The sequence below is a fragment of the Electrona antarctica genome (genome assembly GCF_951216825.1).
Source record: "Electrona antarctica genome assembly, chromosome: 6".
Classification (NCBI taxonomy): domain Eukaryota; kingdom Metazoa; phylum Chordata; class Actinopteri; order Myctophiformes; family Myctophidae; genus Electrona; species Electrona antarctica.
The window spans coordinates 2,629,363-2,648,376 of record NC_136811.1 but is presented as its reverse complement, the minus strand read 5'-3'; the positions used below and the strand labels follow the sequence as shown (position 1 = coordinate 2,648,376).

Here is a 19,014-nt window from a genome sequence, read left to right as displayed (position 1 = left end):
GAGCTCCTGATGATGTCTACCTCCCACTGCAACACGGTCAGTGTTATTTTTATAGGGAAACCTTGTATCTCCATTTTTCAACTTTGTATCCCTCCTATATACAGGTTTAATGTTTGTTTTTAGTTCAATGTTTGTTTTAAAAACGCCATTGACAATGACAATTTACGTCATATTGTCCCTCATTACGTCATATTGTCTCTTTATTGTTATGGCATTTAATGTTTGGGTTTGCACTGTTTGTTTTACGTCACCATTACATCACCTAAACAACATGAGTTAGACTTTAATATATTAGCGCCCCTCACTTCACACGGGTGTGATTTTTATAAATGAATGCCCTTCGTCTTCGTACAACATTGCCACGTAAAAGTAGCGAAAACAGCCGATTTACAAACACACAACCCGTCTCATTTCAACACGTTGTGAGCTTGTAGATCTGCTACTTTTGTGTGTTTATGTTTGTCTATGGGTTTTATATCCATCCAATTAAAAGTATTAAAAGCTTTTGACTAAATAATACATCGGATCCTTTGGAACACTTTTTTCCACAAATAGTCATTCTGCATAAATGTTCTCTAAAAACTATACGTTTTCTTTATTTTATTTTTCCCCAAGTGTGTTCAGCCCCTGACACTCAAACCAGAATGACGTATAGGTCTGTAATAGCACTGGAAATGTATTTATTTATGTATTTTACAGTTATTAACCCGTTTAGACCTGAGGCCGATTCTACAAAATACAAATGACTCAAAAACAGTTTTCTGAAAAACCCATGTTTCTATAGGTCAGTGGTGCTCAAACGTTTTCATGTCCAGGACCCCCAACATGATGTGTAATTGGCCGCCGGCCCCCATTTGAAAATATCTTGTTCCAGGGACCCCCCCAGATGCAAAGATTTGAGTTAAAAACATTCGCTGTGAAAGAATATTCAAATATTTGCGACACATTTTCACGATTTTTCAAAAATAGCAGATCTACAAGCTTGTAACGCGGCACTCGGTGCCTCGCTATGAGCTTGTAGATCTGCTATTTTTCAATAGCTAAAGTATAACATAATGCTTAAAACACCAAATGGGGTTCCCGCCCAGAATGGGTGAAATAGCGTTTCTGACGGCGTGTTGTTGCTTTCCAAAATACCATAATCTTTCTTGGGCCGTAAGACTTTACCGCATTCATTTATCCAGCGCTCCTTCCATATAGACACACACTGTAATGACAATGGAGCTACAAGGGGTGGCGCTAAAACACAATACAAATATAATGTCACACAGTATGACTTTAATTAGCAGAATAATTCATTACATTTAATCCATTAATGAAATAACAACCATATGTCTTTACCTTTTAGCCGACACAAGTGTCTATGGCGTAATCCAGCACCCAGACTATGAAAATGGTACAGTATATACTTTTTAAACATCAACTCCAATGATTTTAATCAGATTTAATTTCATTTTATTTGTTTTGGAATATTAATGTTTTAGTGTCTTCTCAGTAGGTTTAGGACGGCGTGGCCCAATTCGGGGTTTTGTTATTTTAGAAACTTTTATTTTTAACTTTTGTATATATTATATTTTTTTACAGATCCAAATGATATCGTGTAAGTACAATTTCAATCTCGGTCTATTCACCAGCATGACGACAGCAGTAGATTACATATTGTTTTATACTTAATTTCTACTAAATATTGTATCTTTTTTAATTACAGACCCATCCCGTATCCGGCAACCAATCAGGACTCGACAGCAGACCACGGGACCAATCAAACTGGAGCTGCCGATGACTTGTACCTCCCTCCAGGTAGTAGCATTAAACACAGGATAGGTGCAGCCAGGCAGAGTATAAGAGTAGAGAGATTAGAATAACAAACATTTAAAAACATGTTCAGTCTGGCCTTATAGCCATGTGCACTTGGTCCGACTGATTTAAATTAATATGCTATACAATACGAACCAATCATGTTGGTTATGGACACACTGTGTCTAATGAACTTGAATGAAGCTATTAAAGTAGAATGAACTTAGATTCAAATCAAAGTCCACCACTTGGGTCGTGTTTGTTGTTTTTAGTCATTATCGGCACAATTATCACAACTGAAACAATGTTTAAAATATAAACTACATTTATGCGTCGACCTCTAGGCGACACCAGTGACTATGAAGAACCGAATGGACCTGATGAAGACTATGAAAATGGTACAGTATATCATATTGTTTATACTGTCATATTGTTGTTCACAGTTATTCACATTTTGAGGTTGTTGTTGAGTAATGCAGAGGTATCTTTTTGATTCATGAAGCTGGAATGGGAGGTGAACTCAGTGAGTGACAAGACTGGCAACGATCGAGAGGTGAATACAGCAACATTTATCAAACTGTTAAAGTATTACAAACATTCTACAATCATCATCATCATCATCACCTTTATTTATACTCAGAAATGCAGTTGAGGGCAAGCCCTCATTTTCAACGTAGCCGAGTTTACAATCCACAAAATACAGTCAAAAAACAATACATCAAACACAACATTATAAATCAAGATAAATTACAAAGGAACTTTATTCAGAACAACCATCAGTAAAATTAATAAATTGAAGCAGGAGCAATCACGGTGAAAAATGTTCTGGAGCATTCCTTTGAACTGACCGAAGGATGGCAGGGAGCTCAGTTTTAAAGAGTTTTGGAGTTCATTCCACGAAGTTGGGCCATTGACAGAAAAAGCTGTCGTGCCCAACTCTGTCTGGGCCTGAGGAACCTACAAAGCTTCTGATTGCCTTTAACTCATGTTTCACTCACAGGATCATCAGTTCCTGAATCTGCAGTTGATCCACTTCAGTCAGGAATAATCAGAAATGAGTCTGTAAGATGAAACTCTGCAGTGATAATGGATGCGGAGGTATTGATCACCTGCATCATTGTTGCTCTCTGCAGAAACCCGGAACATATCTCCATATATTTCTTATTTTTATCCTGAATTAATGCCCTATGCTTCATCGTACAAAAAGGCCGATCTACAAGCTCAGAACGTGTCACAATGTGCCTCGTTGTGAGCTTGTAGATTGATCGTTTTGCTTATTTTGTGAAAGTGAACTTGGTGTGCTCACACTCGCTTTGAATGTTATCAACAGATAATCTAAAAAGGGTATCTTTGAAAAACAAAGAAAAGGTCCCGCACACTGTCAGACACCTGCCAAAATGTTGCTATTTATTAGGTCCGGATGACAGACATTGTCTGTCCATTGAAAAATAAGAGTAGTTACAGTATGGTTTTGGGGGTTTAACTTTTAAATGAGCTCACATGGTGCAGGATGCTGGTCCACAAGACCATGATAGTAATTACTATAAAGAACCCTCAATATATATTTTATTTTATATTATATTCTGTTGATATCCATATTCTGAACCCAAGGCGATAGTCAGGCAATCTGCCGGGATCACATTCTTACCAAGACATTTCTTCACCAAGATGTTTGTAAAGGTGTCTAGTAGTAACACATTTCACAATGCTGAAATTCAACTCCCCTATTTGGAACCCATGACATGGCATCACAAGAGCCTTGATGGTTTCACCCCTAAAGACATGTAGGACAAAGCTTCCGCACACCTAGAAATCAGGCCTATGTACAGGTGCGTATAGGCCAGTGGACATCGATGAAAGGAATGAAAATACACCCACACACTGTGTATCTGCTCGGTACATGAGTAGGCCTATTGTCTTTTAATAAGGCAACGTTTCAGTCCCTCCGGAAGGCATGCCTGAAGAAGGTCCGGAGGGACCGAAACAGTGTGCGGGTTTATTTTCACCCCTAAAGACATTGTTTTATTGAACATATATATGGTAGCCTTTGTTTTCATTTTTTTCCTAGGTGTTAATGTATTGTTTTAGTTTTATTGTAAAAATGATTTGATCCTGATCCCTATAGAGTGAAGCTACATTATACTTAGTATGCTTAGTAGCTGCTCACACAACCACAATACCATTGATTATAAACTGTATATTATAAATATAATAGTGTTTTTGTTGTATTATGAACCTGGACAATAAATCAGCCATCTAACCTAAAAGAGGATTTCCTGCAGGCCTTTTTTCCCCCGGTGCCGCACTAACATCTCTGGCACCGTGCCAAGACGAGCCAAGAGAAACAAAGTGTAGTGAAATATTTAATATTATACTACAGGCAATTGGTTGAAATAAGCTCTCAAGCTGTGCTGAAATGGGCATGACAGCACACCCAGACGTTAATAGAAGATTTGAGAACGGATTAATACAAAATAACTTATTCTCTTCTATTTTGAGGGCAATAATAATTCAATCAAATTAATTAAAAATGGCGCATGCGGTTATGGTGCATGCGCATGCGGCGTGTGCCAGAGATTGCCCCCCCCCCGGACAGCACCGGCGCAAAGCTTTTTCCTGCAGGAAACTGGAAACACTGTAAAAGTGTAAAGTAATGCATTTCCGTAAAGTGAATCTGTGCGTTCAACACAGAACATAATGAATCTATAATAAGGGCCTTTAGAGCATACACCATAATGTGTTGTTTATGGTTTCCATAGCAACAGTGATCAGCAGCTCATCCAGTAAAAGGAAGTGAATTGAACACAGGATGTAGAACATTATTTATACCTAGAGTAACGTCTCTGCATCTTTTAAATCACTTCTCAAAACATTTCATAATGTTTATTTTATCACTGTATTTGATGCATGTACTGTATGTTGACTTTCTGTCAAACAAGTTGTGTCAAGACCCTTTACATGTACAGCAGAGACTCGACAGAGATCCCTAGCATTCCTTTTTATGTGGTTGTATTTGTTTTTAAATTACGTTTATTTCCCTTTGATTTGTACTGTTTGTAGGCTATATGTCCTATGAACTATTGCTACCTTAACTACTGTATCTTTATCTTGATTTTATGAAGCACTGTGCATGTCTGTTTTGAAAACCGCTTAAAAATAAAGTTTATTATTATTATTATTAGTAGTAGTAGTAGTAGTATTATTATTGAGCCATTCAATGCAGGGTAATCTGTGTAAACACATGAATGCAAGTATTATGTCCACATTCCACACACACGCAATCTGGATTGATGTTAAGAGTCGACAAGTCGTAGTAGTATAGTAGTAGTAGTAGTAGTAATAATAATAATATTTAAAAATCTTATGTAACTCCGTCTGTACCACCATAATAATGGAATAATTCAAGTTGCAGCTGCTAAAGGTGGGGCTGATTTGAATGCCATTATGTGCTGCAAATTCTGCAAAGTAACAGCTGTCAAATCATTGCAATGGAGTGAAAAAGTAACATATTATTTGACTTTTGAGATTTACTAAAGCACAATACTTGAGTAAATCTACTTATCTACTTTCTACCACTGACAATGACATATGAAATGGTAAATGAACAGATCCTACCATCTCGTCACAGTTGGTTCTGATTGAAGCAGTTCATAACCACACATATCCACTAGGGGGCTCTCTCTCCCCAGTAATGACAGGAGGAGCAGATGTTTTGGTTAAATTGTCAAGTTTGACTTTGATTAAAAAAATATATATACTTTGAGATACTATACACAGGAAAATACCTTTAATAATTAATTTAAATGTACTTTTTTATGTAACTAATAATAAGTCATTATCACAAACATTAACATTTAACACATTGTAGATACAACAATGCTATGTGTTTGCCAGTGGTTTTCAAAATGGGGACCAGGGGTCCTTGGTGTTCCTGCTGGGGGTCCCCGGCAAAATCAGGAACGGTTTACAATTTACAATTACATTTTAGCAGACGTTCTTTATCCAGAGTGACTTAGAGGTAAACACATAGGCCTACACCAATCTATATAAAAATAATAATCTGTGCACTGAGACTATAGAAACTGCCAGGTATAAACAATGGAACCTGTCTAAATATCATGTTCTCTAAATTACTTTTTAAACTTTGCATAAGCCTGCAACTGCAAGCCAAGGTCGTCAAGGCTACAGGTCAAGTGCTACGAGTGAAGGTGGAGTCTGAGGAGGCGAGTCTTCAGATTGCCGTTTGGGAGCCAGAAGTTTAACATAACAAACATCTATGTTTTCAACAGGTCACATATATTATGCAGCGTGTGTAGTTTCATGTTCAAAATGTTTCATTCATCATTTTAACGTCTACTCAGGCATTTGTGCATGAGCACCCCAGACACTTTTTAAGTTGCTTGATTCAGTAATTCCTTCGTATCCTGTACCAGTAAGACGCCTGAGGGCGTGCACACCTCCGCCTGGGTGACAGCAGACTGCTGGGCGAGCGCTGGTGCTTTGGCATGGGGGGGTCAGATCAACATATATACACCTGGGGGACGGCAGACTGCTGGGCGAGCGCTGGCGCTTTGGCATGGGGGGTCAGATCAACTGCGGTGGTGGCTCAGGGTGGGTAGAGTGGCTGGATGGTAACCGTAAGGTTGCCAGTTCGAACCCCGGCTCCCCCAGAGTTGGTGTCGAAGACTCGAAGTGTCCTTGAGCAAGATTCTGAACCCCTAATTGTTCCTGATGTGCTGGTTGGTGCCTTGCATGGTTTCCTCCGGCATCGGTGTGTGAATGTGTGTGTGACTGGGTGAATGTAATGAACAATCTCTGTAAAGCGCCTTGGATAAAGGCGCTATATAAATGCATGCACCTTTTACTATTTCTATGGAATTCATTCTGTTCTGGCCATATATGGAGCGTGTCTTGAGTGTACAGGGTTTGATGAGGTCAGATAAACATATGGAATGTCAGAACGAGTCAGCTCCATATATGGAGATCTAAGGGTGGCAGCGGGATCAGTGCCTTGAGTGTACAGGGTTTGATGAGGGCCCAGGTAGGGCCGGGCCTGTTGAGAACGTAAATATTGATGACGTCACATCAAGGATCTCCATATATGGGCTTAATTGCGTGACAGGTCGGCATTTACTATGACATCAGGGATCCTCATCACTGATGATGTCACGTGATGCCACGAGACCTGGGCACCATGGGCTTTCCCATGTATGGGGATTTTGAGTGACGGACAGGAAATGCACGATTCCATAGTTAACTGCGACCTTTGGTCGCAATAAACCCATTCCATTTTAACCATGTTAGTGTCATTGAAAACACCCGTCCTTTGTTCTGGTGACTGATGTTGTCTTTCAAATTTGTTTATTCAATTACCTTTTTTACCTTTTATTGGCTAACACAGAATGATACACATTTATGTTCACATTTTTGTACTTTATGAAATATTTAGTTTGACCTTTTATAATGGAAGTCTAGACGATGACATCATCAGCCTCTTTCACTGTGTCTATAAGAGAGAGTGAACAGAAGTTTGACACTTTTTCCACCATGCTAATGTTAAAATGTATAATTTAATGGATTTATGAACAAAATTAATGTCTGAATGATCATAAAATCTTTGCAGGAATTATATTAGTTTACACCCAGCAGTATTCATAATCTCCACGCCAAAACAAGTGTGTGTGTGTGCGTGTGCGTGTGTGTGTGTGTGTGTGTGTGTGTGTGTGTGTGTGTGTGTGTGTGTGTGTGTGTGTGTGTGTGTGTGTGTGTGTGTGTGTGTGTGTGAGAGAGAGAGAGAGAGAGGGCGGTGCAGTTACGTTGAAGCACTACATTGTAGCCTCTGCAACACTGACACAGCGGCCATTTTGCTCTCGTCAAATTTGCGCAGGTTGGGAAGAAAGTGCCACCCCACAGCATGACGTAAGTGAAAAATCACACCCGTGTGAACTGAGTGGTGTAAGGCCTGATCAGCTGTGGTCTGACGTAATGTCTGACGTAATGAAATCACACCCGGGTGAACTGGGTGACCGTAGCAACCATGCTCATTTTTTACGCACAGACAGACAGACAGACTAACAAAGCCAGTTGTAGGAGTGGTTTACACCACTCAAAAATGGCCGCCGTGTGAATACGGTGAATTGCAGTGGTATCCACACACTACCCAATTCTAAGTGAACCCGTAAAATCACACCCGTGTGAAGTAAGTTGCGGCAACTCTGTGTGGGCGTCCCCGAAACTTCCAGACCTGCACAGGAACGCACCCAGGGGTTATATACAGTTAATATGTGTGTGTGTGTTTTAGGCAGTGACACTTGGTTGTGAAAACCAACCAAACGTTATTTCCGTGCTCGGACAGACCCAGCCGGGGACGGACACAGCCAGCCAGCCACCCACAGACACGCAAAGCTCCGTAATGAAGTGGTTGCACTCACTTCAAAATGACCATCACAGGTTTTTGGTGCTGGCTCCCCGGCTAGTTAGCTATACGTTTGCATCTACACCACCTGCTGCTGTCTCTACACTGGAAGACACAGCAGCCTAACAACATGGCTGCTGTAGGCTACACTTCCACCTACATAGGTTACAATATTGATGCATGTTTGCCTTCTTTTCCTTTTCCTACATCACACAACTGACAACAACGTGTACGTATTCTAATTTATGTATTTCCCCAACAACTTCCTTATAAATAATATTTCTTCCCTTTTGTCTTAACAACAACTGTAGCCTAGATAAGGAGAAGAATGTGACAGAGCAACCGAGTCATTGTCACACATCACAACAAGCAGCGTGTGGTTAGTGTTCACTACATCTTACATGTTTGAACATTCACACCTTTCTCATGTCTTTTGCTGCCCATTTCTAACTGTCCCGCATCAACACATTCTGCTGTCTTCCATTACAATTACAATTGGTATAGCCTTATTAGCGCTGTCTAAACAACATGGGTCTGCAACACTTCAATCCCCAACATTATTCTGTGTTTGCCCTGGCCTGGCCTTGTGTAATAATGGACAGTTGATAGAGGAATAGTTGTGTGTTTTAATGTGATTTAAATTATGTTTTAATGTGATCTCAGTATGCATTTAAACAACATGAATAATCGTGCGTGCGTGCGTGCGTGCGTGCGTGTAAGATCTGCAGGCCATTTCCCTTCAGTGACCTGATGAAATGGAGCCACTACTGTGACCAAGTTAGTGCTTGCCTTTTGTTTTCATCTGTAAATGACCATGTACAGTAGTGACATCTTTCATACACCATCACAGTATGAGATCAGCATTTCTCTTTTTTAACTTCTCCTTTAGTAAATTCGGATCCTATCTCTTTGGAAACTATATTAACTATCAGTTCTATAAACATGTTGGCATGACGTATGTGTGAAATTAAGGCCTGTGCTTTTCTTGAGCACCCTTGTCTTCACAAAGTGTATAATATAACCACAGTGCATAATTAAATGAGACAGAGGCCATACACTCTTCCCCATCAGTGTCATACTGTATGATATCAGCTGTAGCAGTTCCGTTATGTTTAAAGCGGGCCAAACCACAACATGCAGTTTCAACTCCTTGCTACTCATTGTGCAATTCAATTGACAGCCACATCTCACGTGAGGCTCTCTCTCTCTCTCTCTCTCTCTCTCTCTCTCTCTCTCTCTCTCTCTCTCTCTCTCTCTCTCTCTCTCTCTCTCTCAGAGCAGTATTAGTTCAAAGTGAGTAGGAAGTATAGGTTTTTCAGAGTCATTCGTCACAGAAGAGGATCATGGGTCACATCTTTCTCTGTGTCCTCTGTGAGTATATATCACTCTTATTACTAGTAGCTCTGTTGAACTACGATATGAAACTAATATGAATATAAGTGTCTGTACAGTTAAAATGCAATGAAATCATGTCAATTTAATCAATGTAGTTTTATGTCGGATGTTTTCACCTTGCTGTACATTTATAATTTCAATAGGCCTAATAATACTTTACTCTAGAAAATATAAAACATGTGATCATTCTATCGTCTTCTCAGGCCTTTGGGAGCAGTATTAAGATATTTGATATACATTTTATCAAACCCTTCCTATACAAACTCATTGTAATTTCAAACTCCATTTTAACCATGATAGATTCATGGAACCCCCCCACCCCCTAAAACATGATCATGATTATATTAGGAGAAATATTTTTATACAGAAAGTGTGTGTGTGTGTGTGTGTGTGTGTGTGTGTGTGTGTGTGTGTGTGTGTGTGTGTGTGTGCGTGCGTGCGTGCGTGCGTGCGTGCGTGCGTGCGTGCGTGCGTGCGTGCGTGCGTGCGTGCGTGCGCGTGTGTGCGTGCGTGCGAGAGAGAGGGGAGGGGGAAGGAGGACGTACAAAATATGTTACACTTTCAACAGCATATTTTTGTCTTTTTTTTTTTCTTTAGTTCCTTCCTATTTTTTGGAAGAGAGGCTCAGATAAAAAAAAATGTGCCAATTCAAATGTGTGTGTGTGTGTGTGTGTGTGTGTGTGTGTGTGTGTGTGTGTGTGTGTGTGTTTTATGTGGCCACACCCACCAGTTCATTACGTATGCCTGGTTTGCCTGGTGGGTGGTGATAGGTGCTTAAATCAACATTATTGCTCATAAATCCTGTCTATTTTGTTCGAGCATCATTAGCCATTCATATTAATACAACAACATGAATAATATTCTTTCATAATGTGTTTCAGTGCTCAGTAACTTCCTGCCACATGGACACAGTCAAGGTTAATATTAATTTTTGATATCCATTCTCTTTATTATCCCAGTCTCAGTATGACATGTATTTATGTCAGTTTCCTGTTATGTATTGAGTCATGTTTGGAGCATCTACTCAACTTGTTACTGTGATTTACAGACTGTTTGTATCATTTGGCTTTGTGTGTTTGTGCAGAGCAGGGTTGCCCAGAAGGTAGATTGCAATCTATAAATATATAAACTATTTTTGGCATCTGACTGCCACTAACTGATTAATTGATTGAGTGACATAAAAAACCTACCAACTGCTGCTATACTTACCAAAGTCTGTGGAGCTCGATCCCCTTGGTGGAATGTATGTGTCATTATGTTAAATAACAAACACCGTTTTTAATCCATAGAAATATTCTTTCCAACAGCCAATCCCAAGCCTGTCCTGAGTGTGTCTCCTCCATGGTTGAGTCCTGGAGCCTCAGTGACTCTGAGCTGTGAAGTTAAAGAATCATCTGCAGACTGGAGGTTCTACTGGTACAGATACAGAGCTGTTTATAGACCACCACACACCTTCTACACTTATGAGCCCCTATCTGGTAACCAAGGGACTGTAGAAGATTCCTACATCATTCATGGTCCTACAGGCACAGGAGGATATGGGTGTATAGCTGGGAGAGGAGACCCACTTTATTACACTGAGTACAGTGAGCCTCACTTTGTGTGGTCTGCTGGTGAGTGGGAGTCATTATTCATCATTAAACAACCTACAGTTTAGAATGCCATCAATGCATTGAAAGGGACAAAATCACGGTTAATCAGAGCATTGAATGCTCCAGTATAGACGCATCTACTGACCTACCAGATCCCAGTAGGCTGCTTTCTGTGCGGTTGATCACACCTACCAGCGACGATGCGCGTAGAGACCTGCGGATGAGCTTTTTAGTCACTCGCATCCGCGTGTGCATATTAATAATCCGCTCGTTATCCGACAGCATTAATTAATTATTCCAATTTGTAAATTGCGGATTGCGAGATTTTGCCGAGATGTTGTGTGTTATAAGCTATAATAAGCCTATAGAATTGATAGATGCCATTAATTTATTTCCCGCATTATTTCACCCGCGGTTTATCCAATATTAATTTATATATATTTGAATGACCCAAATCCACCCTTGCGGTTAACCGCGGCAACCGCGGCTAAATCCGCCATCTGCAGGTCTCGTCGCGTGTTGTCAACTGACTACGTGGCCGGTTAAAACTGATATGATGTTAGGGGACTTACGTGGCCGGTTAAGACTGATATGATGTTAGGGGACTTACGTGGCCGGTTAAAACCGATATGATGTTAGGGGACTTACGTGGCTGGTTAAAATTGATATGATGTTAGGGGACTTACGTGGCTGGTTAAAACTGATATGATGTTAGGGGACTTACGTGGCAAGGTTAAAACTGATATGATGTTATGGGACTTACGTGGCTGGTTAAAACTGATATGATGTTAGGGGACTTACGTGGCCGGTTAAAACTGATATGCTATTAGGGGACTTACGTGGCTGGTTAAGACTGATATGATGTTAGGGGACTTACGTGGCCGGTTAAAACTGATATGCTATTAGGGGACTTACGTGGCTGGTTAACCTCTTAAACCCCAGGGGGGTCCAGGAGGGAAAATATGATGTTAGGGGACTTACGTGGCTGGTTAAAACTAGTATGAGGTTAGGGGACTTACGTACAAAACTGATATGATGTTAGGGGACTTACGTGGCCGGTTAAGACTGAGGTTAGGGTTAGTTATATGGTTAGATTTAGTGTTAGTGATTAACAGTAGCAGTGATCAACGCAGAATTCAGCCTACTGAATTTCTCCAAAACGTCACAATATAGCGCTGGAGACGGTTGCAGTAGGTCAGTAGATGTCTACTGGAGCACTGAATGCTCTGATTAAACGTGATTTTGTCCCTTTCAATGCACTGATGGCATTCGAATCCGATGGCTCTCTCTTCTGTACGTCTGCTGTTTTTTTGTGTGTAGCCTATTTTGTATTTCTCTTCCATTCTGTCGATTATATTTACTATGTCAAATCTCTGCTCTTTATTTGACCTCTTATTATGCGTTTTGTTTCAGATATTCATTCTTCAGCTTCTCTCACAGTGAGTTCCAACAGAACTCAACACTTCACCTCTGAGTCTGTCTCACTGAGCTGTGAGGGACAATATACTGGCTGGAGAGTGAAGAGTACCGCTACTTCTACTTCGCGTAGCCTTGAGCCAATGACCAGATATACATGGAATGTTGGCCAGTATAGACTCTACAGCGGAGTGTACTGGTGTGAGTCTGGATTGGGAGAGTACAGCAATGCTGTCAACATCACAGTACACGGTGAGTCCTGTTACTTCATTCACTACCTAACAATACTGCAGTATTTCATCAACTCATATTACAGTAGTGACCTCTACCTCTGCTTTAAGACTCAGGGGGGGGGGGGGGGGTGACAATGTTTGGATTAATAATCCTCAAGCATGGCCATCAGTTGAGTTGGAGAACATTTTCACTAAACCACATTCAACCTGGTAGCCTATCTCTCTTATGGGCATATGATTACAGGCAGAATCGTGGAAAGTTTCAAATATTTGGCGGTCCTGTCTTCATTTTTTAGATAACTATGGTGGTTGCAGCAAATACCTACAATACTTCAAAATAAAACCAAACAAATATGTTCCGTAATGCAATTCCAATTTTGAAAGCTGTGTTGTTTGACTGTGCAAAGTATTGTTGGCCATGGATTTAGTAGTAGTAGTCCTGGTATCCTACAGATGTCTGAACTGACATGTTGACGCTGTGGTAATATTAAATGACCGGGGAGAAATAACCTTCATATCAGGCTGTTTGACAGCCAGCTTTGTACAATTGTTTTTGTACTTGTAGGCGTGTTCCACTGCTCTGGTATTTACCTTAAGTGTCGAAACTACAGACTTGGAAACCAGGAGTTAGTAACTTCACATGTTTGATACAAAGCTCCACCCGATCTTAACCAAATTTTTAATATGTGACAAAATCCCTTTCTTTTTTTTCGCCTTTCTTATTTTTATCTTGTTCATTATTTTACAGGTGGTGGTGTCATCCTGGTGAGTCCTGTTCTCCCTGTGACTGAGGGACATTCTGTCACTCTACAATGTGTTAACAGAAGAGACTCATCTACCTCCAACGTGGAATTCTATAGAAATGAAAAACTGGTCCAAGATGAATCCAGTGACGAGATGATCATACCTGCTGTGTCTAAGTCTGACGAGGGATTCTACAAGTGTAGACATTCTAGACAATGGTCACCACAGAGCTGGATGGCAGTGACATGTGAGTGTGAATTTACCATTTCTATTATAATAGAAATTAAACAATAAGGAAATGTACCTACAGTACCTAATGTACTACTTTTCTTTGGCTACTACAGTATAAACAAGCTTTGTTTGTAAACTATTACAGTGGTCGCCCAGGATTATAACGAATGAATCACAATCTTTTGAGACCTACACTATCCAGTTTTATCCTTTAGCCTATTAAAATTTGTATTTGTCCCGTCACAATGTGTGGTTGTAGGCTTGCCCTGGCCTCTACCTCCTACAGGCGTATATGCATAGGCTCAATGTATGCAACTTAAATAGCACTTTATGTAGACATAGAACTATAGTGTATACACATATAGTTTCCTTTAGATAGATATTCCACTGTTAGGTTCTTAAGCTTAAGTATGATTCATGATGACTATTTTTGTTTTGATACAGTATTACCATGTTTTGTTTTTGTTCTTGCTTACTGTAAATCGCTCTGGATTAAGAGTGTCTGATAAATGCCTAAATTGTAAACCGTAGGCTACAAATGCTATTTTAATTTGTACTGCCATCATAGTGGCTCAACCTACAGTGACCAAACCTCCTCCACCGTCAGTGAGTGGATCTGCTCCACCTTCAGTGAGTGGATCTGCTCCACCTTCAGTAACTGCACCACCTGAGGAACAGGGTTCTCCAGTGTGGTTGTGGCCGATTGTAGGACTTGTTGCTGTAATTCTACTGACCATCCTGCTGATCCTGCTGTGTCGATACAGAACATCTACAGGTGAGAAACACTACATTAGATCCATCTAGATTTACAATAATTGAGCTACTCCGCATAAAACATTATGAGTATATTATATGTAGTAAGTTGATGGTGCAACTTGTTGTTAATTTACAGATCCATGCTGCTGTGCCTGCAGGTAAGTACAGTATTTCATCTCTGTCCATTCATCAACATGACAGCAGTAGGCTATAAATTCACTTTTCTTTTCTTTTTTTCCCCCGGCTTCATTTCTGCTACATTTCATGTTTTTTATATATTTTTTGTATTATTATTTTTTTTTTAACAGACATGTTCAGTCTCATGGAACCAATCAGGGCTCCGCTTCAAACCAGAGGACCAATCAAAGTGGAGCTCCTGATGACGTCTACCTCCCACTGCAACACGGTCAGTGTTATTTTTATAGGGAAACCTTGTATCTCCATTTTTCAACTTTATCCCTCCTATATACAGGTTTAATGTTTGTTTTTAGTTCAATGTTTTTTAAAAACGCCATTGACAATGACAATTTACGTCAATTTACGTCATATTGTCCCTCATTACGTCGTTTGTTTTACATCACCATTACATCACCTAAACAACATGAGTTAGACTTTAATATATTAGCGCCCCTCACTTCACACGGGTGTGATTTTTATAAATGAATGCCCTTAGTCTTCGTACAACATTGCCACGTAAAAGTAGCGAAAACAGACGATTTACAAACACACAACCCGTCTCATTTCAACACGTTGTGAGCTTGTAGATCTGCTACTTTTGTGTGTTTATGTGTGTCTATGGGTTTTATATCCATCCTAAAAGTATTAAAAGCTTTTGACTAAATAATACATTGGATCCTTTGGAACACTTTTTTCCACAAATAGTCATTCTGCATAAATGTTCTCTTTATTTTATTTTTCCCCAAGTGTGTTCAGCCCCTGCCACTCAAACCAGAATGACGTATAGGTCTGTAATAGCACTGGAAATGTATTTATTTATGTATTTTACAGTTATTAACCCGTTTAGACCTGAGGCCGATTCTACAAAATACAAATGACTCAAAAATCATGACAGTTTTCTGAAAAACCCATGTTTCTATAGGTCAGTGGTGCTCAAACGTTTTCATGTCCAGGACCCCCAACATGATGTGTAATTGGCCGCCGGCCCCCATCTGAAAATATCTTGTTCCAGGGACCCCCCAGATGCAAAGATTTGAGTTAAAAACATTCGCTGTGAAAGAATATTCAAATATTTGCGACACATTTTCACGATTTTTCAAAAATAGCAGATCTACAAGCTTGTAACGCGGTACTGAGCTTGTAGATCTGCTATTTTTCAATAGCTAAAGTATAACATAATGCTAAAAACACCAAAAGGGGTTCCTGCCCAGAATGGGTGAAATAGCGTTTCTGACGGCGTGTTGTTGCTTTCCAAAATACCATAATCTTTCTTGGGCCGTAAGACTTTACCGCATTAATTTATCCAGCGCTCCTTCCATATAGACACACACTGTAATGACAATGGAGCTACAAGGGGTGGCGCTAAAACACAATACAAATATATGTCACACAGTATGACTTTAATTAACAGAATAATTCATTCAATTTAATCCATTAATGAAATAACAACCATATGTCTTTACCTTTTAGCCGACACAAGTGTCTATGGCGTAATCCAGCACCCGGACTATGAAAATGGTACAGTATATACTTTATAAACATCAACTCCAATGATTTTAATCAGATTTCATTTCATTTTATTTGTTTTGGAATATTAATGTTTTAGTGTCTTCTCAGTAGGTTTAGGGGGGCGTGGCCCAATTCGGGGTTTTGTTATTTTAGAAACTTTAAGTACAATTTTTTTTTAAACTTTTGTATTATTTTTTTTACAGATCCAAATTATATCGTGTAAGTACAATTTCAATCTCGGCCTATTCACCAGCATGACGACAGCAGTAGATTATACATATTGTTTTATACTTAATTTCTACTAAATATTGTATATTTTTTAACTACAGACCCATCCCGTATCCGGCAACCAATCAGGACTCGGCAGCAGACCACGGGACCAATCAAACTGGAGCTGCCGATGACTTGTACCTCCCTCCAGGTAGTAGTATTAAACACAGGATAGGTGCACTGCAGCCAGGCAGAGTATAAGAATAGAGAGATTAGAATAACAAACATTTAAAAACATGTTCAGTCTGGCCTTATAGCCATGTGCACTTGGTCCGACTGATTTAAAATAATATGCTATACAATATGAACCAATCATGTTGGTTATGGACACACTGTGTCTAATGAACTTGAATGAAGCTATTAAAGTAGAATGAACTTAGATTAAAATCAAAGTCCACCACTTGGGTCGTGTTTGTTGTTTTTAGTCATTATCGGCACAATTAACACAACTGAAACAATGTTTAAAATATAAACTACATTTATGCGTCGACCTCTAGGCGACACCAGTGACTATGAAGAACCGAATGGACCTGATGAAGACTATGAAAATGGTACAGTATATCATATTGTTTATACTGTCATATTGTTGTTCACAGTTATTCACATTTTGAGGTTGTTGTTGAGTAATGCAGAGGTATCTTTTTGATTTATGAAGCTGGAATGGGAGGTGAACTCAGTGAGTGACAAGACTGGCAACCATCGAGAGGTGAATACAGCAACATTTATCAAACTGTTAAAGTATTACAAACATTCTACAATCATCATCATCATCATCACCTTTATTTATACTCAGAAATGCAGTTGAGGGCAAGCCCTCATTTTCAACGTAGCCGAGTTTACAATCCACAAAATACAGTCAAAAAACAATACATCAAACACAACCTTATAAATCAGGATAAATTACAAAGGAACTTTATACAGAACAACCATCAGTAAAATAAATCAATTGAAGCAGGAGCAATCACGGTGAAAAATGTTCTGGAGCATTCCTTTGAACTGGCCGAAGGATGGCAGGGAGCTCAGTTTTAAAGAGTTTTGGAGTTCATTCCACGAAGTTGGGCCATTGACAGAAAAAGCTGTCTTGCCCAACTCTGTCTGAGCCTGAGGAACCTACAAAGCTTCTGATTGCCTTTAACTCATGTTTCACTCACAGGATCATCAGTTCCTGAATATGCAGTTGATCCACTTCATTCAAATGTCAGGAATAATCAGAAATGAGTCTGTAAGATGAAACTCTGCAGTGATAATGGATGCGGAGGTATTGATCACCTGCATCATTGTTGCTCTCTGCAGAAACCCGGAACATATCTCCATATATTTCTTAATTTCATCCTGAATTAATGCCCTATGCTTCATCGTACAAAAAGGCGATCTACAAGCTCAGAACGTGTCACAATGTGCCTCGTTGTGAGCTTGTAGATTGATCGTTTTGCTTATTTTGTGAAAGTGAACTTGGTGTGCTCACACACGCTTTGAATGTTATCAACAGATAATCTAAAAAGGGTATCTTTGAAAAACAAAGAAAAGGTCCCGAACACTGTCAGACACCTGCCAAAATGTTGTCTGTCCATTGAAAAATAACAGTAGTTACAGTATATGGTTTTGGGGGTTTAACTTTTAAATTAGCTCACATGGTGCAGGATGCTGGTCCACAAGACCATGATAGTAATTACTGTAAAGAACCCTCAATATATGTGTGTTTTTATTTATATTATATTCTGTTGATATCCATATTCTGAACCTGCCGGGATCACATTCTTACCAAGACATTTCTCCACCAAGATGTTTGTAAAGGTGTCCAGTAGTAACACATTTCACAATGCTGAAATACAACTCCCCTATTTGGAACCCATGACAGATTTTGTTCCTCAAGTCACAAGAGCCTTGATGGTTTCACCCCTAAAGACATGTAGGAAAAAGCTTTCGCACACCTAGAAATCAGGCGTAGCCTATGTACAGGTGCGTAGGCCAGTGGACATCGATGAAAGGAATGAAAATACACCCACACACTGTATATCTGCTCGGTACATGAGTATTGTCTTTTAATAAGGCAACGTTTCAGTCCCTCCGGAAGGCATGCCTGAAGAAGGTCCGGAGGGACCAAAACAGTGTGCGGGTTTATTTTCACCCCTAAAGACATTGTTTTATTGAACATATACTGTATACGGTAGCCTTTGTTTTCATTTTTTTCCTAGGTGTTAATGTATTGTTTTAGTTTTATTGTAAAAATGATTTGATCCTGATCCCTATAGAGTGAAGCTACATTATACTTAGTATGCTTAGTAGCTGCTCACACAACCACAATACCATTGATTATAAACTGTATATTATAAATATAATAGTGTTTTTGTTGTATTATGAACCTGGACAATTATCAGCCATCTAAACTAAAAGAGGATTTCCTGCAGGCCTTTTTTGCCCCGGTGCTGCACTAACATCTCTGGCACCGTGCCAAGACCAGCCAAGAGAAACAAAGTGT

The 19,014-nt window shown here is 39.6% G+C and overlaps 1 protein-coding gene across 1 annotated transcript; it reads left to right on the top strand.

Moving 5' to 3' along the window:
* The first annotated feature begins 13,727 nt into the window (after nucleotides 1-13,727).
* LOC306924773 (uncharacterized protein) lies at nucleotides 13,728-17,826 on the top strand. The gene is made up of 10 exons (XM_079503409.1): nucleotides 13,728-13,839; nucleotides 14,392-14,598; nucleotides 14,716-14,737; nucleotides 14,888-14,985; nucleotides 16,227-16,274; nucleotides 16,469-16,484; nucleotides 16,595-16,686; nucleotides 17,033-17,086; nucleotides 17,191-17,241; nucleotides 17,689-17,826. Exons 1-9 carry the CDS (start codon nucleotides 13,746-13,748, stop codon nucleotides 17,217-17,219), a joined length of 660 nt encoding a protein of 219 aa, XP_079359535.1. The 5' UTR covers nucleotides 13,728-13,745; the 3' UTR covers nucleotides 17,220-17,241; nucleotides 17,689-17,826.
* The last annotated feature ends 1,188 nt before the right edge of the window (nucleotides 17,827-19,014 follow it).

What these genes read in the sequence shown, in the direction of transcription:
- LOC306924773 (XM_079503409.1), top strand. Translation starts at nt 13,746, where the DNA reads ATGATCATACCTGCTGTGTCTAAGTCTGACGAGGGATTCTACAAGTGT. An exon ending in TCGATACAGAACATCTACAG is followed by an intron (nt 14,599 to 14,715) that starts GTGAGAAACACT and finishes GTTAATTTACAG; the next exon opens with ATCCATGCTGCTGTGCCTGC. An exon ending in CTACCTCCCACTGCAACACG is followed by an intron (nt 14,986 to 16,226) that starts GTCAGTGTTATT and finishes TTTACCTTTTAG; the next exon opens with CCGACACAAGTGTCTATGGC.